This window comes from Aythya ferina, assembly GCF_964211825.1.
Source record: "Aythya ferina genome assembly, chromosome: 13".
Lineage (NCBI taxonomy): Eukaryota > Metazoa > Chordata > Aves > Anseriformes > Anatidae > Aythya > Aythya ferina.
Window position 1 is genome coordinate 13,504,962 of NC_140311.1, and position 22,797 is coordinate 13,527,758.

General features: G+C 47.2%; 1 protein-coding gene across 7 annotated transcripts in view; it reads left to right on the forward strand.

The window, feature by feature from the left end:
- PASD1 (PAS domain containing repressor 1) overlaps window positions 1-22,797 on the forward strand; it is a gene marked incomplete at its 3' end in the record, with an annotated part of 103,709 nt that overhangs the window by 69,663 nt on the left and 11,249 nt on the right. For 6 of the 7 annotated variants that reach the window (XM_084534759.1, XM_084534758.1, XM_084534756.1 and 3 more), the window contains exons 2-17: window positions 2,261-2,352; window positions 3,585-3,641; window positions 5,025-5,179; window positions 5,902-5,993; window positions 7,849-7,938; window positions 8,485-8,605; window positions 9,637-9,750; window positions 10,710-10,828; window positions 11,691-11,773; window positions 15,486-15,592; window positions 18,036-18,183; window positions 19,962-20,043; window positions 21,104-21,227; window positions 21,531-21,628; window positions 22,078-22,164; window positions 22,412-22,570. In XM_084534759.1, the coding sequence (XP_084390885.1) occupies window positions 3,610-3,641; window positions 5,025-5,179; window positions 5,902-5,993; window positions 7,849-7,938; window positions 8,485-8,605; window positions 9,637-9,750; window positions 10,710-10,828; window positions 11,691-11,773; window positions 15,486-15,592; window positions 18,036-18,183; window positions 19,962-20,043; window positions 21,104-21,227; window positions 21,531-21,628; window positions 22,078-22,164; window positions 22,412-22,570 (1,611 nt within the window). In that variant the 5' untranslated portion in view covers window positions 2,261-2,352; window positions 3,585-3,609. Of the gene's footprint in view, window positions 1-2,260; window positions 2,353-3,584; window positions 3,642-5,024; window positions 5,180-5,901; window positions 5,994-7,848; window positions 7,939-8,484; window positions 8,606-9,636; window positions 9,751-10,709; window positions 10,829-11,690; window positions 11,774-15,485; window positions 15,593-18,035; window positions 18,184-19,961; window positions 20,044-21,103; window positions 21,228-21,530; window positions 21,629-22,077; window positions 22,165-22,411; window positions 22,571-22,797 lie in introns of those variants that run through there. The other variant, XM_084534761.1, reaches the window with a different exon arrangement.

The following is a 22,797-nucleotide window of genomic DNA, read 5'->3' on the forward strand; positions in this document are numbered from 1 at the left end:
AAAATTGTGCCAGAATATTGCAGAAAGGATGAAACAGCACTTTAACTTTTAGATGTGTATCTGAGAAGTCCATTGTCTTGTTAAGGCTGTCAGACTCCATTGCCCTTTCTGTAACCCTAGAAACAACTTTAATACAGTGATGTTTGAAAAGTCTAAAATGTAACTTGCCTTTAAAGTGCTTTTAGCGTTGTTTGAGATGCTTCGTGCAAGGGAAGAACAAATCTTTTCTCACTATAGAGGGCATTAAGCAATGATGGATGTGCATTTCTTGGTGGGAACACTGACCATCACCGGTTGGAGGTGGGGTGGAAGAAGGTGCTGGCAGCATCCACAGGTGTCCTCTCTCCTCACCTGCCCACAGAGTTCAGGAGTTCTCTCCATGTGTTGCAGGAGAGGATTTTCAGGAGGCAATAAATAAATTTTGATCCCTCTGGTTAATACAGTTAAGGTCAAAGAGATTCTATCTGGAGCTGTTTAAAATACTCTTAACATGCAGACATACTTCTGTCAATAGTGCTAAGTGCCTTATCTTGCCGAGGAGTGTATACAACCCTTATGAAACTATTCTTAAGTATTCTGCTTACTATATTTAGCCCTGGCTCATAACAAGACAAAAAGCACTTAGCTAAATGTAGTCCTGAAGTGCTTAATCCGGTTAAGAATATTCTGTCCTTAGGTGTCTTCTGCTAAGACTTTTTATAGCTCACCATCCTGCTGCATCATGCAAAAAGCTTCTCCGTGGGATCGGGCCTGTGACTTCTTTTATGGCCTTTTATTCTGTCTGAGCCTCCAAGTCTGGTGCTGACCGCGGGCATCGCTCGCGTTCACCGGGGTGTCCCCAGGACAGGCCCGGGAAGCCTTGTCACCCCAGCAGCTCACATCAGCCGTGCCATGGAAGGATGCCACGGCTACTGCTGGAGATGGGGGAATTGGGACTGCCTTTCCTAATTCAGGCTTGGTGAGCATTGACTGGACGTTGTTAATGTCCAGTAAAAAGCCTGCGGTGGTTAGACAGGCAATGGGAAGGTTTCTGTGCAAAGCTTTGCACTCAAAACTCAGGAAGACTCCTTTAGTTTGGCTGAATTTTTGCGTACTTCGGCCTGTATGTGAAAAATGCTTTCTGAAAAGTTTTAATAGATTTGTTTGTGTGGTTCCAAGTACTGCTTTTTTTATTTTTTTTTTAATCTAACCCACTGCTTTAAAAAGAATATTCTCAATATCTCTGTATCTCAGAAATCGTTAAGGGTTAGCAAAACTTGAGTGTGGGCCATCCTTCTGGAGGAGCAACGACGATGTAATTCTGAAAAAAGCAGCGCTGACGGTGAGAAGCAGTGACTAAGATAAGAATTTCAGTTCCAATGTAGGTCACTAGGATAACAAACAAGATCACACGCTCCTTTTGAACTCAGATAAAAGCTTGTAATTTGACCAGCGTACAACTGCTGTGAGAGCAGCAGCCTAGCAGGTCCCCTGTACCTAAACCTGGCACGTAGGTGGTGTTTGCAGCGGGGACACCAGTCCTTGCGTAAGGTTTTCCCTGGAAGTTTGTGTTCTGAGATGAAATTGCCGACTTAATCCCAGCCGCGCTTTTTACTGAAGTGCTTAGGGCTGAAACACATGAAGCATATTATATAGCTGCATGTTTGTGTGTTACTCTGATACTTCCATTGTGCCAGGAGCTTCAGTCCTCTTCCAGGTAACTGCGGTGTTGCAGTTTATTACCAGGGCATTGCATTTTATCTGACCCAAGTGTTTCAAGCAGGCGGACTGACATAATCTCATGTGGGTGCAGTGAGCAAGCATTCGGCCTGTTGTCCCATTTTGCCTCCCCTACAGAGCACTCTCCCTGTACCACAGGAGGGGCTCTGTGTTGGCCGCAAACACCAGACAGATCAGCCTTGGTGAATGGCAGATGAACTCACAGGTTCTCATTGCACACATGCCAGCTGTACCATCAGGTGTTGGAAAGACTCCTATCGATCCTCAGCGGCCCCACACTAGTCGGGCCATTCTTCCACACTACCGGGCCTTGTGTTTTTTTGGCCATGAGAGGTCAGTTGGGCCTGCCTCTGTGGCAGCAGGTGGTGCACACAAAACCAGGAGTCCCAGACATGTCCCAGTGTCCCTGGGTGCTCCCCAGTTACACCGACCACCTTTCTAACTGGTGGCCGCAGACCTCTTCAGCTTGAAGCGATTGCTGCTCTTGATGCTAAGTCTTGTTTGCAACTGTGTTTTAATTGTGTTTTGCTTTTCCTTCCAGGATTAATTTTTCTCCGTCTCTATTTACATGGTGATAAGAAGTGCTGATCCCACTCCGTCAGTCTGGACTGATGAATCTGAGCAATAGAACAGGTAATGGCTCATTGGGCTTCCAGGGACTCAGGCAGGGAGAACCACTCTCCATGTACTCCCCATGGCGTACATCCACATTTTGGGGCTGGAGAAACCAGACAGAAATCATACAAATCATACTCTGCCCAAGTCCCCTGCAGGGAGGGGAATCCTTGCTCCAGAGCAGGGGAGGGAGGGGGAATTTTTGTTGCTTTTTCTGTGAGCAGCATCTTTGACATCCTCTCGGTTGTGGGTGGTTTTATTTCATTTGGAGTTACTGACCTGAGAGCAAAGCACCAGTGAAGAGGTCACCCTGATCATGATGGATTTTATATCATTGCACGGGGCTTGAGAGTACCGTGTCCTTACTGGGAATTGCAGCCAACTGTTCTCCTCACCTGTGCTGCAGGAGCAGTTAGTGTATGATAAAGACAGCAGCCCACAGTGACTGCTGACAGACCCCAGGGAAGCCAGGTCACCTTCCCTTCCTTTCCCTGGTTAATGCCAGCAGAGGAACAGTTTTGACTTGCAGCCTTGGGGATGAATCCCTGTGGTGGGACGCAGCTGGGATGATGTGGTGGGAGTCCACCGGTGCAAGCATCGGTCGTTGGCCACAGGGCATTTCAGGTGAGCCTGTCTCATATCATCCCTCGAATCTCCTGACCGTACCCTGCTGTTGCCTAATACTAATCCTCTGGGGGATCAGCATACCTTCCTCCTGTGCCCTTGCGCTGGGACAGAAATCTCAGTTGCTCTTTAAGCATTGCAACGGATTCCAGCAGCCTAGCAGGACCAGGCACTGTGCTACCTGGCACAGACATTGAACTGAGATCAGCTCTCATGTTTGCAGGGGAGATGCTGGTTCCTGTACAGAAATCAGTGCTTTGGTAGGGTTCCCCATCCCTGGTGTTCCCCTGGCTGCATCAGGTGCTGGCTGCGCTTGATTGTGGCTGGGGCTGTTTTCACAGAGGGGACTGCAGAGGCAGGCTGGGGGCTGCTGGCTCTTTCCCAGTACAGTTACAGTTATTGTAGATGAATACAATATGCCATGGGCATATGGCAAAGGTTTCAGCTCTCAAGCCTCAGTAGGTGACAGAACAGGCAAGAAACTATGTAATCGAGCGGAGGCTGGGGAGGGGGTGATAGAAACATCCAGGAGGTCATAACGTACAAACCAGTAAGCTCCATGTTCTGACAGCCTCAACAAGATCAGGCAATGTGACTCAGTAAGTACTTCTGTCCTTTCCTTCCAGAGCCCTGTGTCGTGTAAACGAACTGATGGATGAAGATGAGAAGGACAGGGCAAAGAGGTATGAAGGGATGCACGGAGCGCTGAGCTTGCAAGCTCTTCCAGGGAAGAACTGCAAATGCTGGCTGCGTTGTCTGATGCTTGTAAAAGTAGTCAGGGCACTGATGTCAGAGGCAAAATCCTGCAGTTTTCAGGCTGTGGATAGCAGACCACATAAAATGTAATTTTGTCACCATTTTCAAGCTTCTCACGGTGTATTTGACCACCCCTACGATGGGTTAATCAGCTCGGTGCTCCTTAGATTACATTCCTTTACCCTCTTGTTATCCCATGGCTATTTACCATGCTGATGCAGTACCCCAGTCTGTGATTTTATTGACCTCATGAAGTGCTGCCCACCTGGGTTCCCCATGAGACTTAGAGGGCAGTCCTGCCTTAGCACAGGTAGGAAGGAGCTGGTCTTCCTTCAGAGGAGCTTGGTTCAGCTGTAATTACTCATCGTACATTAGTGCCAAAACAGAGAGGGCTGGGAAAGCAAATGCTGGATGTGAGAACTTCCAAATGCCAACCTGAAAGTGAATGGAAATGCTTCCTGCATAGCACACTCGGGCTGGATCGCAGGGCCAATGTATCATCATGAATGCACTTGTAAAGAAAAATAATTACTACTGGAAGAGATTGTATGAAAATAGGGTTATCTCAGATAGGAGCATTGGAAAGAACATTTTGGAAGAAATTGAATGGATTTGCTTTCTCCTTTATTGTTTTTAATGGAGGGGAAAACCCTAATAAAACATTCTTTAATTGTATTAATGCAAGCTGGAAACGAGTCTGTGGTTTCCGCAGCCAGACTTTTAACGTGCCCAGTTTCATATATCACACTGCTGCCACTCCAGATTTCCAAACCCAGATGTGAGAGTGTGTGCTTGACTTTGTTCTGCAATCAAATTATCTCTGCACAATGTTCTCTGGGAATGAGCTACTTCTGCAGGTACAAATCCAAGAATGAGGCATCCCTCTCATTTTGACCTCTACATGCGTGCATAGTAGCTGCAAAACAGAAGTGGGCAAAAAGTCAGTGAGTGGTGCCAGGACTATTGTACTGGAGAAATTTCACCTATAGCACCTTTGTGAAGCCATCACTGGTTTTGAAACAATGAGAACTGCTGCTGAAATGTGCGTAAGGATGCAGTCTTGCTCAAATGCATATAAATCCTATTTGTTACCTGCAAGCATTCCTTTCTGACAGTGAGTTCAGTCCTACTGCAAGGCTCAAAGCACCAACACTTACTCCCGAGCCTAATTCTAAAGAAATGAGCAGTCCCAGCAGGGTTCAGATTCTTGTACTTAAAGTGTTTTGCTGGGACAGGGCTACTTGATCCTCCTTGGGTCGAGCTGCAGACCCTTCCTTTTACTTAGTGCCATTCATGTTTCTGTCATCCAGGGCATCACGCAACAAATCTGAAAAAAAGAGGAGAGACCAGTTCAATGTCCTCATTAAAGAGCTTTGCACAATGCTGCAGGGCCACGGCCACCCTCTCAAGATGGACAAGTCCACCATACTGCAGAGGACCATCGACTTCTTACAGAAACAGAAAGGTACTGAGGGCGCTGCCACCTTCCCCTTGGGCCCTTTCCCCTTGGAGGTACTGGCTCTGCAGCTGACCAGCAGCCAGTTGCTGCTTAGAAGATGAAAACTATTTTTCCCAAGCATCTAAGAACCCCGTATAGGACATGAATTTAAGTGAGGGTCAGATTAAGGCACAGCAGTTGGCGTCAACAGATGGGGCTAGGCTTGAATGCAGTGACATTGCTGCATTTCCCTCACTGGCATGCTTTATGTGCTCTCAAGCAGAGCAGGAAGGAGGAGCTGAGGAACAGCACACACCACAAAAGAGGATTTCTGCCCCCTCTTCCCAGGTCTGGATAGGTGCAGCCCCTCCTGCTGCCTGTGGGCTCCTGCCATCCTGCAGTGGCTGCAGAGCCAGCCCCAGTCTGCTGTCAGTGATGCTCTGAGGCTAGCCCAGAGCACTGGAAAGAACATTTTTGAAGAAATTGTTTTCTTCAGTTTTGAAGGTTCCCTTCAAACTACCCAAAATGTCTCCTCTTTTTTTTTTCTTTTTTTTCCTCTCCTGATTTCTAATGCATTTCTATCGTGATGGCGTGGAAATTGAGTGTTGCATATAATAAGGCTTTGTATGGAGAATGATCTGAGGATGATTCCTCTGAAAGCTTCTTAAAAGAAATCGTGTTACTTGAAAATGAAAAAAAAGTCCCAATGAATGTGAGTCATGTTGCTTTTTTGATGTTTTCTCTGTAAGAAATCACAGCACAGACAGAAGCCTGTGAGATTAGACAAGACTGGAAGCCTTCATTTCTTAGCAACGAGGAGTTCACCCAGTTGATGTTAGAGGTAAGAAGAAATTAAAGCTGCATAGATTAGTGAAAAGTAATCGGTTCAGTGGAGTAGTTCAGACATACAGTTCCTTTCACCTGTGGGTCCCAGTGTTAATGATTTCTGCTTTGCTGGCACTTATAATCCAAACCTGACAGAGACCAGTGTTGTGCTAAATGCTTTGCAGACACAGAATTAGGAATATGACTGCTTCCCCTTAAAGGTAAACAGCTTTTCATTTAGGCATGAAGCCCGATTTGGCCCAGCTTTGTCCAGGTGAGAGAGGAGAAACAGAACTGCCCTTCTCAGACCAGCTACAGGAGCAAAAACTGGAAAGAATCTGGGCAAAGCAGAGCAGCTCCCATCCTCCCACATCCCATTAGCAAGGCAGCCTTTGCATTGCTGCCACTAGCTGCGCAGGGCTGTACCTGTGCTGCAACTGCCACGTCTTTTACTTCAGTTGCTTTTACGTGTGCTCAGATGAGCCCTGATCCTGTCACCTATAAAATGATGAGCTGATGTAGAAACACCCCACGAGCCTACATTTTTCCTTTCTTAAAGATGCTGCTTGGGTTCTGTACTGCCTGCTCCTCCAGCGAGGACATCTACCCTGCGTAGGCAGCTGCTGCTCTTTGCCCCACCAAAACTAGGGTGTATGCCGGGCTGAGCTGGGAGGTGCTGCAGTGTCTTAGTTACTCCTTTTCATCAGGATGTCATGACTCACCTCCCTGGAAAAGTCTGTTCATTCTTTCTGGGAATTTTTCTTACCAAACAAGCTAGTTTGTTCCAGCTGAATCAAAACAAATTTCTCCCTTACAAGTGGCCGGGGGGAGCCCTTCAATAACTGTTCGTTTGCTGGACTATGTTTGACCATTGAGCAGTTTACTTAAAATCAGTGTTTTTACCCAGAGAGTGCTTATTTTTAGCAAAGGCAGGAACTCAGACAATGAGACAGGGAGTAGCTGGCTGCGGGGAAAGATGCTGGATGCTCCCTCTGTGCAGCATCTTTGGCTTCCTGCAAGCTGAGCTGCAGAGCAGCCTAATGATGTCATTAGAAGAACTGGCTTTGTACACGGTGCTGGCCAGGCATCAGACATCCTAGACCTTCCAAGTGTTACAGAAGAATAGGAACAGAGACTGGATCAATGGTACAAGAAGATGTTGTGAAGAACAGGGAGAGAGCTCTCAAAGAAGAAAGCACATGCAGTGATTTAGAAGGCACTGAGAACATAGACTCCGGGCCAGGAACCATTGTGAAAAGGAAAGGGAAAACAAACTTTGAAAAAAAAGGGAAAACAAACTTTCAAATTGTTGTGTCAGTTGCCTAGCAAATGAGTGCTTTAAGCAAGATAAATAAGGCTTTAGATCTTGTCCTTAGGAGCGATAATTTTTTTTTTTTTAAAGGTATTATTTTTTTCATCTGTCTCTGTTTATCCATCCATCCATCCATTCATCCATTCATCCATAGTGCTGGGTTTGCCGTGATGATATCTAACATTTCCTTACACACTGAACTGGTTAACTATTGTGCAATTCAGAACACATAATGAAGTGACTGAAGTCGCTAGGATTGTGTGGGTGTAGAAAACTTAACCACCACCGTCTTGCTTCACATTAAATAAGTACTCACTGGGTGCAAAATACAAGTCAATTTAATATTAATGAGCAAATAAGTGTAAGAAGAATGCTGAATTAGACACCATGTGTCATTTTTTATCTTTCTACATTGAACCGTCACTGCCATAATTGATTCATGTTGGTTTTAGACTGTTACAGTCATCACCACTGAGTAAACTAGCCTATTGTGTTGTAGTTTAAGTTGTTCCCATGCATAATTCTTTTCTTTTTCCTTCCGTCTGCCTTTTGTCACTAGGCATTAGATGGCTTTCTCATCGCTCTTACCACTGATGGGATTATTATTTATGTATCCGACAGCGTCTCCTCTCTGCTCGGACACTTACCGGTAAGTTCTGACACCACAATGCCTTGCAGAATCGCTCCCCTGCCTTAGCACAGCCCCATCACTGCAGAGACAGGGCTTGGGTTTGTCCAGCCAAATGTTTATGAAACCTGTATATGTGGAAGCTCTTCCCAGAAGATTTAAAGGTGATTTCAGGACTAAATATATGCTCTTCTAATGACATCAGGTTTTTCTACTTTGAGCCCATGGTCTTTAGTAGCAAAGATGTTAGTTTTTCATGAGAATTTACAGACATCAGTTAATTTTTAGTACAAAAGCTTCTGCTGGCCCCTCAAAACCAACTTTTGTTTTTATCTGGTGCAAAGTGAGAGCCATGCTATGTGAGGGCAAATTGGATCCTGAATGTCCTAACCTGGCTGAATGGCCCAGTGTGCAAAGAAACAAAGCTCCACCTGCAGATCAACTCAGCTTCCTTGTGTTAAGTGTCTGTGCTAGCCTGGCAGCATCTGTGCTCCACTGTAGGATGAAAACGCGTGTGGTTGTGTCAGGCTGTGCTGTGGAACATGACAAAGCATTCTTTTGCATCAGTCAGATTTGGTGGACCAAAATATATTAAACTTTCTGCCTGAGCGGGAACAGAGCGAGGTGTACAAGCTCCTTTCTCCACACGTGCTCATGACAGATCCTGTTGCAGCTGATTTTCTCAATGGTAAGCTCTTTGCTTGTCTGTTGATCAAGGAAATTTGCCAAAGGCAAGCAGCTCCCAGGGGCGGCCTGCACTGGGCCCTCCAGCTATTTAATTCTTCTGCCTGCTGCTGCTTTTGGCCTCTGTTCATATTTCTGGGTTTGGAAGCAGCCCATCCAATGTTCCTACTTGCTCCCAGTACTTGATTTGGACAGTCTGTATTTTACTGTTTGCTTTGGGTCACAGGACAGGGTGGAGTCACCCTCCTTAGATACTTTTCTCAGGGTGGGACTGAGCCTGTGAAAGGCGTGAGGGGCTTGGGGGATGAGCTTGGGTAGGAGAAATCCCAAAGGGCTTTGGGAAATCCCAAAATGTTCCTTCCTCTGCTGTTCTCCCCAGACTGTGTGCCCACACCAGAACTGGTGGTCGTGTCTTCCTTACATCCACGTGCTGGGACCCCCTTCTCCTAGCAGCCCCCCCGTTTCTTGGTGGGTTCACCATGGCCACCATCTCCCTCCCTGTGGCCCCATAAGCGTGCACAGGAGCTGAGCACCCCTTGTGCTGGTTTCCCTGCAGCTGAAGAGCCCGTGGTCTGACCCATGGAGTTCAGACCTCGGGGCAGAAAACCGAGCAAGAGCTTGGCATGGTGCCTTCCACAGCTAGCAGGAAGACTTAAGGTGACTCCAGCGCCCTTTGCTCTGCGTCCTGCAGAGCGGTGCCAGGGCAGTGTGTTTCACGTGAAATCCTGCACGCGATGAAGGGGCAAACACCACCGACTTTGAGCTCGCCAGGGCCTCAGCCCCAGTGTAGCAGGGCAACTATAAAGCTGTGGGAGAAGGGGTGATCACAGACATCCTGAAGCAGAACCAGCTGATCATTGCTCCTGCTAGTTATAGGTTTATTTATGGGGATCAGGAGAATCTCAGCAGAGGGTGCTGAGATGCCACAGCGGCAGGGTGGGTAGAAAACCTGGACAGATTGAATATATTGAATCTATGTGCTACCATGCAGGCTGCCAATAACGTGTGTGTCTCCCTCTCTTTCTCTCCTTTCAGTGGAAAAGCAAATAGAGTTTTGCTGCCATTTAGCAAGAGGCAGCTTAGATCCAAATGAACCCCTGACGTATGAATATGTGAAATTTGTAGTGGATTTTAAATATTTTACTCATGGTGAGTTACCTCTACAGCCTGCCGTTACCTCTCAGCCTCTCTCCTTTAAAGTGTCTGTTTTTCTGTAGCCTTGTTTCAGCTGAAAATGCTGTAATCAGCAGGGGTGGAGTGTGCTGCGGATATGTTAGCAAGATTTTTTTTCACATAAAAGCTTTGGGGAGTCTGTTGGTCAGAGGAGTGACACCAGACTGATCGTCCCTCCATTTGACTGCCTCCATGACTCGATTGTGAAGCCTACATACTCAATTAACCAACAAAATCTGCTATTCTGTTTCACTTGTGGCAATTGAGTGACACTTTTTAAAGATGAAATGATTTGAGAAACTTGTAAAATCCTGGATCTTGCAAGTGTTGGGCTGCAGAAAGGTGCTGTTTCCTGGAAATAACATAAAAAGGGAGAAACTTCTGGATTTGATGTGAACAATTTCCTTGGGAAAATACTCCAGCCTTTTGTTCACCACATCTTCTGACATCCAGTTGTGACTTCCTTTGTGTTGAGAAAAAAGATTCAGGGCAGAATAATGGTACCAAGAGTTCTTTCTGTAATCCTCTTGATCTTCAATTTGTGATTTTGAAGGGACGCTTGTAAAACATACATTTGGAAAAAAAAAATGGTGCAAATCCCTCTACCTCTCAAAGTCAGCTGAAGTTCAGTGACTTTGCATCAGTTTTCCATCCTCCCTAAGGACATGCTAGCAAGGAGGCTGTAGCTGCGTGCTGGGAGCGATCAGAGCTGTCTTATGAGGCTTCCCTGCAAGCCAGGGGTGGGTGGCTGCAGCTCTGTAACTCGGAGCCTAAAGGATCGTGCTTTAAATAACATCAGTGTCTATCAGTGTGGCATCACGGTGTGGGTCGGAGGAATTTGTTGCTGGGGTTTCATCAGTCGTCCTGCCTGTCCTAACATGAAAAGAAAGGTCTCCTTCCTCTTCGTCTTAAATAAATTGTCTGGTTGTGTCTAGTGCCTACACCCTCCTGTAATGGCTTTGAGTCAGCTATTGCACGAGCTTTCAGGTCAGCCACAGAGGAGCAGATTTGCCTCGTAGCGACTGTTCGTCTCGTCACACCGCAGTTCTTAAAGGTGAGAGCTCTCCCACTGCCTTTTCCCTTTTGTACCAGAGCCAGCCCATGCTCAGCTGGAGCTGCTGCTGTACCACGAGCTGTGCTTGGTGCCCTTGCACGAGCAGCCATGCTGCAGCAGCCTCTCACAGTACATGCAGCAGTGCAAACTGCCTTGTGCTGAGGGCTTGTAAGTGAGGGAGGGCACTGCTGTGCTTGGGAGGGGGAGATGACATTTATTTTGGAAGGAGAAAATGAAAAATGGGAGTTGTGCTTGAGAAGAGGGGGTTGTGTGATGGGACGTTTCAGAGCAGCAAGCTCAGGGGGTGCCAATAAAAGGTGCCCAGCTAACTGCTTGGAAAGTTAGAGGCACTGAAGAGCTACACCCCACTGCTCCTTGGTGTAGGAAGGCCAGCCACACTTGGAGACCCTGAGCACCGCAGTTCATGAACTCTTTCTCCCAGTCTTTAAGTGTGGCACGGTGCTGCGATGGCAGGGATAAGGGCAGCGGGTGCTTCTTGCTGGAGAGCAGCAGCCAGCCCAGCTTGAGGCTGGAACCTGCTCTGTCATCCATCTTCGGTTAGCAGTATTTACAGAAAGTTGGGGAATGTTGCCTGCAGACTGCAAGATGAGGCCCTTGGACTATTTATCCTAGCTCTGAAACTCAGCCCAGGGTAAATTATTCAGCCACTTTTCATCAGTTTATGCATCTATAAAACAGGGTTTATGCATTCCTTAGAGGAAAAAAAAAAAGTCGAGTGCTTTAAAAGCCCTGTGTTTTGCTAGGGTTTATTATACCAAGATGATGCATTCTTGGTCTTGAGGGAGAACTCCTTTTGTTATTTCGCAGAATTAGATGTCTGAATGTGCCAACTGTTTTGCAGGAGCTTTGCAATGTTGAAGAGCCATGCGAAGAATTTACATCAAGGCATAGCTTGGAATGGAAGTTTTTGTTCTTGGACCACAGGTAAGAGATTTGGTCACTGAAGTATAAACAATTTGTAGTTTAAAAATAGAAATGTTTATGTTGCTATTGCCTGACATCCCAAGCAAAATAGCTCTAATTAAGTTAAACTACACCAATGATAATATTCTGAACTTACTTATCAGGCCTCTTTAAAAGCTTTGCCTTCTTTCTTACTTAAGGCAGGTAAGAAGCCATATAAAGTGAAGGTTAAATGTCTAGAAAAATGTCGAATTTCACCAAGACATTAAGTCATCGAAGCTGAGCACTGTGGGTTGTGTTACCTGTATTGATTTAGCTTCTCTGTTCACCATCTACAGCTTCCAGGAACCCCAAAATATTTTGCTGTATTGATCAAATTTTGATTTTCACCTTGATAAATGAAGGAATTTATAAAACTAAAAGAAAACGCAATGTATTGGATGGTTTAATTGCAGATTTGTTTTTGACTGAGTGCAGCATGGAGAGCTCGGGGAATGGAAAAGGAATCGCTTTATTAAGCTGATTAACAGAGGATTCATTTTCTTCAGAAGAAGCTGGAGGGTTTTGTTCTCTCTTTTGCTTCTCTGCATGTATACGTAAACACGTTGTGAAATCCAGCTCTTCCCATTATCCCTTCCAAGTTCTGCAAAGGCAGAAATACACCGCTAGTGAGAAAGGTTGTAGGAAATAAGTTTTTTCTTTTTGCAGGGGGGCTAAACATCTTCTGCACATTTAAATCAAGGAGGGGAGAGAGAGAATGTAACCGATGAATAATTTGCCTTTCTGTAGTAAGGAAGATGCTCTGTGCGTCATACCTTGAAGCACAGGGGAACTGGCCACGCAGCAGCCCTACGGTTAAAAGGCTGTGTGGTTTGGGATGGTGGGCTTGTTATTATTCCTATCGTTGAGATCTTGCTGCAGTGACTTCGTTAGACTTTAATTGGCCTGCCCAATGAGGCACGTCTTCAGAATCAGGTGATTTAACGAGGATTCCTAAAAGAGCCCTAGGCCCCTTATGTCACCGTCTGCAGCAGTGAGCTGGCTTTCCAAAGGGCTGCGTCCCAGCAGCTGCTGCGAATAAGGCACGCAGGAGCTCCTTTAAAGCAAATCAAAGAGTCTTTTGATGAATCTGGGTTATGACTCAGAGAGGAAGCTCTGTGCCGGGCGCTTGCAGCCACTCCAGTCCCACTGATATCCCCAGCGAGGAAGCCATTGTTACTGGGAGTGGATTAAGCTAATGCAGATGCTGAGACAGTTCGTGGCAGCACCAGCTCTAAGCAGTGAGCACAGACCCAACAGCCAGAGGGGAATCGTGTGGGTTGTCTCATCTAATCACTGGTTCAAACCTATCTCCAGTGCATTCCCCAGGATCTCCAGGACACTGTGAAATGTTTTGGGATATTTTGTTGTTTCTTGCTTGGTTACTTCAGCTCGCACAGCTTGATGCTGAGAGCTGTGCCATCAGTGGGGGCAGCAGATACCCACCATGGCTCGGAACCTTTCATATCATAGCAATGGTATGTATGGAGTTGTGATAAATAGTACAACAAACACTCCACAGACCTGGATAAACCTTAAAAAAATAAAGAAAATCTGTATTCTTGGTCTACATATACATGTGTGTAGAGGAAGAAATCCTGTGAACTTTGATAACAATCCATGTCTGTTCTGCATTCTCCTTATTTTCCCTTCTTTTATTAAAAGACTGGAGGGTCTAGTCCAACTTGTGTTATAGCTGAAAGCCCACCACCTGTCAGGCTTTTTGCCCATTTACCAATCCTGTACTCAAAGGCTCTCTGAAGATGTTGCATTTCCATTTGAAGAGCCAGCTGCAGGCCTCAAGGCTGGAAGTTAAGCTAACAAAACACTTCTAAATTGCGCCACAAGCAAGCCAGCTCCTTGTCAAATGACAGATTAGGAGCATTTTGTTGTTACTTTCTCATTTAAGGAAATCTGGCGAAAGTCATGGAAGCATAATACTTTCCTGATCAGCTTAAAAGTTTATCTGATGTGCATCTGAAAGACATCATTGTCTTGAAGATAAGCATGTCATTAAAGAGCCAAGAGACACTGGCCAAGCTGCCAAAGAGATGGCAAGGAAGGACACTTTAATAAATACACGTATTATCATCATTAACAGAAATCTGTGTCACATGGGGAAAGGGAACACAGTGCTCTCTGAGGAGTCATTTGGATAAATAGGGCTGCATTGTGGCAGAGACCACGGTGTGCTAAGTGGGCTCTGTTTCCAGAGATTTGCCCTCAGAGTGGAGGCCTGGTTCCTCCCTTGTGCTGGGCAAGGTCTAGCAGATTGCTCAGACTCAGGAGCTCCTGCTGGGCCCTCGGGGGGCACAGGCAGGACTTACAGCCTCCATGCACAGTGAGAAAAGAACAAAGCTGATAAAGGAGAGGTTACAGACCTCTTTTGCCCCCCCCCCCCCCCCCCCCCCGTAGTTGAATGATCTGTGCCCACAGCATCTCTCCAGGGTATGAAGTTGGAACTGGGTCATTCAGCCAAAACAGGAGACCTTCCCATGTTAATATCCAGAAGACTGAAGATCCCTGTCCAAACCAAAATGTACTTACACTTAAATACATTTTTGCTCACCTTCTTGGCCACTTTGTGGCATTCACCTTCCTGCAGAGGGTCACTTGCTCAGCGGGCAATGCCACCTCCGACCGCCCCAGGCCTGAAGCATTCCCTGCCCTGCTGACATTTCCCGAGGAAGTGCTGAACTTGCCAGGCAAGCCTCCTGCTGTCAGCACATCCAGCAGCCAAAACAGGTGGAGCAAAAAGCCAAATGAGCTCAGCGTGGTCACATCCTGCCTCGCCAAGTACCTGTTGTGCTTGAGGCTGTGCAAGGGGGAGTGTACCTGTGCCTCAGAATGCTGCTATAGGGACGAGAGGTAAAAACAGTGTTTTTCACCTCACAGTTTAGTGCTGTTCCATACTCATAAGCTAGCAGGTTCCAGTGGAGGCTGTGTACAAGCTCAGACTTGTTAGGACATTTGCTTAAAAAAAAAATAAAATAAAAAATACCAGGTTTTGCCTAGAAAATGAAACATCTAGAATTGACAGCAGAATAGTCTGGTGTCTATTCAGTGTGCCAGTCTAAATACTTACTCGATTTCTGCTCTACCTGCCATTGAAATAACAGTCCTCAGGATCAGCCCCATACCTATTCTTGTTACTGCCCACATCGAAGCATTTTTTTTTGCAGGTTGCAATTCCCCAAGCTTTTCCAGGAGAACAATTACTTTCTCTTTTCCTCAAGCTGGCCCTGACACACATTGTAGCTTCCCACTTACTTTTCCCTCTACGTTCACTACCCAGATGACATAGCCAACCTACTGGGTAATTTTACTCAAGCTCCGAGTTATTATGCACATGAACACCCGTAGCGTATCTCAAGCCATGTCTCACAGGCGTGCTTAATGAATTGAGTCACTTGCGTACGCACATGCCTTCTCTACACCCACATAATGAATAGGCTGTGAACCAGTAAACACACACCTTTTCATTTTCTCAGTTTTTGCCTCTCCCTCTCTCTCTTTTTCTTTTTTTTTTTTTTTTTTTTTTTCTCTTGTATCTGGCAATGCATCACAGTGAAAGGATGGACACTCCCAAAAGGATGTATGAGGTGGTTTTGCTTGCTGGCATCCATCACAGCATGTTGGCCGTGGTGTCACGGTGTCAGGTGTGCTTACCTCCTGCCCTCTGCTTCCCTCCTAGGGCTCCACCCATCATAGGATACTTACCCTTTGAGGTTCTGGGAACATCAGGGTACGACTACTACCACGCAGATGACCTGGAGCTTCTCGCTAGGTGCCATGAACACTGTAAGTTCCTCTCCCTCCGCCGTGTGCCTGTCTGTGGTCTCTTGTGTCACCCGTACAGCCTGCCACTGGCATCGCAAAAGGCATCTCTGTCTGAGAGGGAGGGGATGCCCTCTTCTCATGAAATAAAGACAGCCTTAGCCATCTGAGAGGCTCTGTCCCTGCAGAATTCAGTCACATCAGCAACTATTTCTGCAGCTTTCCCAAACTGCAGATACACGGATTGAGCTCATGTTGTGTGAGTGAAATTAGATTGATAGATGGGAATCCAGATCTTCCTACCCTCTGTTCCCCATTTATAAGGGCAGCCCTGACCCCTGGGATGTTGCTGATTGTCACCATTCCTGGGGACTTTCTGTAGGCCAACAGGACCTGAGCATGTAACTGCCCAGGGCCGCAGAGCCTCGCTGCCCCTCTGTGGCTGCAGGGCCACACTGGGTTGGTAGCAGGGCAAGGAGCCTTGTCCTTGCACCAGAACATCTCCTGGCACAGTCTGAGGGCTTCCAGCCCAGATTTTTCTCAGCGTTTCATCGTTTTGAAGATTTGTCCAGCTCTGGCTGCTGTGTGAACACAGAGAAGTGACCTGCGGGAGCCCACGAGGAGCCAGGTCCTGTGGAGGTGCTTTTTCCCAAAGACTATTTTTTCCATTTTGTTACATGCACTTCAGGCTAAGATACTGAACCGGAATAAAGTCTGTCCCCTAGCTGGTTTGCAATGCCCAGAAATAAAATCTAACTACACGCTCTGTAAAATGCATGTTGGTTATCAGATATTTTTCCAGAAAATACCACTTAGAGATTTTCTGTTGGGCAAAGGTGCTCTGTTTGTCAGTCTGCCATCTCTGGAAGGAGAGTGTTTTGCCAGATTCAAAGAAATGAATCTGCCTGAGAAAGTGGGGAAGGGAAAGTGCTGAAAACTGCTCTGCAGTGCTGGCAGCATGATGCTGGGACACAAAGGAGCTCCGTGACCGCCAGCACTGCTTCAACACTGAGTTGTAAACCCCCATCACTGCCCTTCTACCACTGCCCCTCTACTGTACACCCATGTGAGATGCTAAAAGAGAACTGAGAAAATGAGTCTTTCTTCAAATATCAAACTTCCCCACTCTGCCTCCTGCTGGCTTCCAGGCACGGTCGAGGTGAAGCGCGGTGACCCAGCGGGCAGCAGGGACACAGGCTGCCTGGCTGGCACGGCTTGGGTCAGGTGCAGCAAACGCATAGATGGGAATACTAAATAAATACTTTATTTGCTTATAACAATGGCACTTTTTAGTGTGTTTAAAGGGCCATTCAGACAGAAGTGAGCTACTTAACCAGCTGATGTCTTTTGGTAATATACGCTTGCAGTTTGACATAGATGCTAACTATATTGAATCTATTCAGTGGCTTACATCTCTCACCACTGATACCTCTTACATTATAAAAGCATAGCTGCCTAGCACACCCACAGGCAAGGATCTTTTCATCTTTCTGTGCAGATAGGCAAGGAAAGCTGCTGGTGAAATGACTTCCAGAAGTTGCATCAGGACATTTGTGACAGGACCAGGCGCTGAACAATCCCCAGCACAGCCTGCTAGCCACAAGACCTCCAAGTGCTTCTTCTGAAGCCCATCCCTGCTAATGGGGTCACTAAAGAAAGCAGCCCTAACAGTTAAAAAAGTAGAGATGTGCAGGTTTGTAGAAGTGCCTGGGTTCCTGTGGCTGGACGAGCTCCCATCAGGTTGGCCTCTGTGGGCAGGCATCCTGCCCGCTCTGAAGTGAAATGGGTTTGCTTAAAGCACGCTTGTATTTCACTTTGCACTAATTACGGGTAGTTTAAATGAGCATGTTTCATTTTGTACTGACAGCAGTCTGGGAACAATTAATGCGGTTATTTAATGTAGTTCCCCTCATTATGTTCCCGTTTTATTACAGCATCTGTGATTTTTCTGAACATAACCTGATGATGTGTACTAGGTCTATTGTATTTAGGCCAGCTCTTTAGAAGCAAACTCTCAGTTTAACTGCTAAACTCCACTATCTTACTGTTTTGTGCCATTATTAGGATCCTGACTTCAGGCCCACTGTCTCTGAAATGCATTTTCATGTGCTTCTGAAAGGCCAGTGCGTTGCTTACATGATGTTATCTGTGCTTATTACTTTCAGAGAAGCCCACTAATTAGTTCTAGGAATAAAACCAGTTAGATAGTTATGCCAATTACTAGTTATAAGAACAATCTTAGAATAGTAAAGTGCACTCTTGTGAAAATAAGTAGCAGGAAAGAACCCAAATGAAAGTTCAGCACAAGGTTTTTTGCCCATCATGCTTGTAAAGCCACAAGAGCCTTCTTAGTGGGGTAGCAAACTGCAAGGGAGAATGGGACCAAGTGTTTTTTTTTCTAATCTCCTTTATACCATGAACTTTCTGTAGTTTGTTTGCCATAAAGTGCTTTCTTTTTGTTTACCAGTGATGCAGTTTGGAAAAGGCAAGTCGTGTTACTACAGGTTCCTGACCAAAGGCCAGCAGTGGATCTGGCTGCAGACACACTACTACATCACCTACCACCAGTGGAATTCCAAGCCCGAGTTCATCGTTTGCACTCACCTGGTAGTTAGGTAGGAGCAAGCACCAAGCACTTCACACTACCTGTCCCGTGTACACATCCATCGTGTTTCCTGGCCCTGTTTTGTGTTAGCCAAATATTTGCTGTGCGCCTTAACACACTAAGATGGTATGCAATTGTACACAGTACGACAGGAAATATGGGGAAAAGCATAATGTGTTCTCACCACTCTTTGGCAGCTGGTCTGGAAGCCACCACTGGCCACATCTGTCAGTGTTGTGTTCCTCTTCTGTCCCCAGCAATGACATGGCATCACAAGGAATCAGACAGCTTTATGGGCTACAAAACCCTTTGCTCAGAGTTTTAAATATTAATGACCTAGCTATGACCTACCATGGTAGCTGCTGTCCTGTTGGCCGTGTTCCTTGACTGCAGCATGGCCCAGGATGCCCTCCAGTGGGATGCTGCTCTGGGCTCGGCTGTGAAACTAGGGTGGAGCCAGCCCCAGTGGAAGCACTGGAGCTGCTGTGTTACCACCACTGCAAAAACAGTCATCGTATGGGGATATATCTAGTGGAGGGCTTGAAAAAAATAGCGACATGCTGTTTTGATCTATTAACGTGGTTAAACATACGGCTCCACACATCTTTCTTTACTTCCAGGAATCAATTTGCAATTTTTTTTGTGCTCCTGTCAAACATCTCAAAGAAAAAGCACAAGTAAACTGGGAATCTTTCATGTGTTCAGAAACAGACTGAGGACACCTCAATAAACAGGTGTCAGTGGTTAGAGTGCTGATACAAACTACGTGTCAAGAGCTATTTTAAGCAAATGTTAGATGGAGAGATTGCTTCTGAGTTGTCTTGCTTCTGCCATCCTTCAGGCAATTGGGCTGCACTTCAATCTCTGAATTTATTGAGCGTGGACTTGTTTCTTCTTCTGCTCTCAGTGCCTCTTAAGCCTAGTGATAATCCCAAATAGATTTTGAAATACAGTTCTGTCTTGTACAGTTAAGGCTTAGAATGTATCACTGAAACACACACGTTAAATGAACTTTAGGTTTAAAGCATGATTTCAGGAAAATTTAGTGCTTACACTGGTGTAATTAAGTTCTTCTCAGCATCTTCTCTTGCCCCCACAAAGGTTGTATCTGTTTGTATTTCAGCAGCCTTAGTTCTGACACCTTTCAGCGCCCACAGCACACAGCCGCTCAGAGTCTTTAGAACATCCTCTGCAATTTATCCCAGTGGTGAATCATGTGGCATTGTTTACTGTAAATATTTTATTAGTTAAGAGAAAAAAATAGTAAGGGAAGCAAATACAGACTTCTAGAGGCACATTCATGGGGATTCTGGCATCCACCTCGCATTGCAGCTGGGCAGCCGGCATCTTGTATGCACAGCTCCCATCAGGGTGATTTTAACCCTGATGTGGCAGGCGTGGTGCTTTGTACACCCCCAGAGCTTCGCTTTTAGACGAATGTTGCCTGAAGGCATCCAGGGCCAAAATTTTCAAAGGGGTGTCTACATCTGTGCTTGGAAGGATGAGATCAGTTAATCCCGCAGTCCTGCTTGGGTGGAGTGGGACGTGACACTGCCCTGTTATTTCTGAGCTCTGGACCTTCAGTGCACATGGTTATTCATAGATTGCAAGGCTTTACCCTGATGAGTATATGAGTGTGAGCTGTGCACAGCTTCTGACTCTATGGGAAAGCGCTATTGTGACCCGTGTGGCAGGTACACTGCAGTACATAACACCCAGTGCGTCTGTTTTCATGGACAGCTGAGGCCTGACACTGAAAAACTTTGAATTTTTCATTGTTTTTGTTAGTTATGCGGAAGTTCGAGCTGAAAGGAGGCGAGATCTTGGCCTTGAAGAGTCATCAATTGAACTGGCATCCTCTTCTATAAAGGTACCATGTCTCTTCACGTTTGAATGAACAGGCTTTTAAACCATACAGTTGTCACTTCCTGATCTCAGGAAAATACTTCTTCTTCCTTTTCCTTTCCTCCCCTCTCCTTCCAAGCCTTCAGCTGGGTTATGGCTCGAGCAGATACACCGAAGTTCTACACTATGTGGCTCTGAGCTGTCCCATCTTGGTGTAGGCGTAAAATGGCAAATTCAGCAGTTGCCTTGCGTGCACCTCTTTTGTTAATGCCAGCTTGTCATTAATACTCAGACAAAGATTGGAATGAATGGAAAACAACACAACTGGTTCTTATTCCAGATTTCTGCTCTGTTTGCACCGTTGGGCAGGGTGGCATCAAGGGCAGGATTTTGACCAGAGCTGTAATTTCCATGGCTTGATTCAGCCTGGCATCCCAACACGCCTGGCCAATTAACAGGGTCATTTCAATTCATTTTTAAGTTCTTCCTCTCAATAGTTTACAAGACCAATAATCAAAGCAGCTCCAAGTGGAATTATCATTCCATTATTTTATAGAAAATCATGCCATTATTTCATAGAAATTATTTATGGGATGCATAGCGGAAGCTGTCCCAGGACCTTTTGCACTGGAGCAAGGGCCGCCTTGCCCGCGACTGCTCTCTCACCACAGCATGTTTGTGTGTCCGTCTCCTTCACACAATGGCCGAGATATTTTTCTGCAAATGTTAAGCTTCGTCTGTTGGTGCGAGGCAGCAGGAGGGGAGGCAGAGCGACTGCTCCCATTCCTTGCTCTTCTGGAGGGGAGCTCCCAGGGAGGCGTGGGGAGGTGACACGGTCTCCCACAGCCTGCAGATGAAACAGCCCCATTATATAAACCATCTGCCAAGTGGTATCTGTCCTTGTGGTGTGATGCCTCCAATGCTGCTCGTATTCACTGGGTTAGGCTGTTTCCCTCTGGGCAGGGAGGGTGAAGGCCTGGGGGCAGCCTGGCCGCCTCCCCGGGGTGGAGGCGTGCGGCCCTGCTGGCCCTCCAGCACCAGGCCCGTTATTTTCCCTCTGACAACCTGTGCTCGGCTCCCCACAGAGCCACAGCAGCTACCTGGACGTGGGGCAGTGCGGCAGCAGCCAGGAGGCCAGCCGGGAAGGAGTGTCGCTGTCGTCCCACAGCTCCCGCCGCTCCTCGCACACCGCGCTCTCCGACTCCGCCTGTAGGTGCCTGGCGCGATATGGGGGGGTGAGGGGCAGAGCAGCCCCCAAAATCTGTGGGTCGGGTGGGAAACATCCACTAACAGGGACTGAGTTGGTTCGGGGGGTGCTCAGCATCAGGGACTGAGGCATTGCGGTGCCACATGCTGTGTCCTCTGTCACGTGAGACCAGGGGTGGACGGCTTGGGGACGCAGCCCCACAGCACTCGGGTGGCTGCTGGTCCATACAGGGAGCTCAGGCTCAGCGGGAGCAGCATGGGTCTGCCACCCCACTGCCGTATCACAACAAAATGTCTCTTTTCCAGCCACCTCATCCATGCGGCACACCGACACCAGCACTCCCACCCGGACGGCGGTGCCGGAGAAGGCAGCCCTGCGGCTGGCATTGGCTGGAGGGGCCCAGGTCGGTGCTGCTAAAGAAAAGAGCTGGCAGACCTTGGCCTCACCCTCAGAGGGGTCTGATCGCCACCTCTGAATGTGTGGGGCCAGGGCTGGGGTGTCCTGGGGCCCAGCAAGCTGCTGGAGGCAACACAGCCGCCTCCTGTCTCGGGGTTCATTGCTCCTGGATGCCAAACACCTCCCTGCACAAACCCACTTCTCTTGGGGTTTGTACATGTGAAATGGCTTTTGTCCAAATACTGAGGGTTTGCACTTTGCAGGGGGCATGCAGGAGCTCACATCCTCACATCCTCACATCCTCAGCCCCTCAGCCATCCACGTGAAGCTTCCTGGCTTTCAAACTTCTTGCACTTGTTCCTCACCAGAGTTGGGTGGCCAGCATGAGGCGCTGCCACGCCAGCTCTGCGCTAGAGGTGCTGTGGGCCTGCAATAAAGCTGAGTTTTCATTTCTAGGCCATCGTAACTCCTCCAGCCCCCGGCGAACACCTCCCTCAGCATCCCGTGGCTCAGCCGGCAGTCCCCTCTCAGCACGCCGTGATGGTAAATGTTTGCCTCTGCTGGATATGCTTTGGTGTCCTGCCCCTGTGCTGGGTGGGGGGCGAAGGGTTTGTGCTGGGGCTTGTCAGGCTGGGTCCCTGCTCCCAGCACAAGCTAGGACACCATTAGTCAGTTATTTCAGTAATCTGCCCACCTTGTACCAATAAATTTGCGTTTCTGGAACCAGCATCATTATGAGTGTTCATAGCGGGACCGGGCCTACCTGTGACTTGTTCTCCACTCCCCACAGCCAGTGTACCACTTCCCGGCCCAGCTGGGGATGATGCACCAGCTGAAAGAGCAGCTGGAGGAGAGGACTCGCATACTGCAGGCAGACATCAAGACACAGCAAGAGGAGCTCCACGTCATCAAGGAGCAGCTCCAGCTGGTGCAGGACTCCAACCTGCAGGTACCTGCTGCTGCTGCCCGCGCCGTTCCCAGCCCACGAACAGGGTGCTGTGCTGTGCAGATCAGTGACAATGTTGGCTATGGCAAAAGCACTTAGAAATGAGCTCTGGATAAATTGGTAGTGTAGCCTCAGAGGGCTGGAGAGGTGTCTCCTGAGAGGTAGCTGGCATCACTGTCTGTTTAAGTATTTGCATGGTTTAGAAAAACAATCACAAGGAAGTGGTCAGG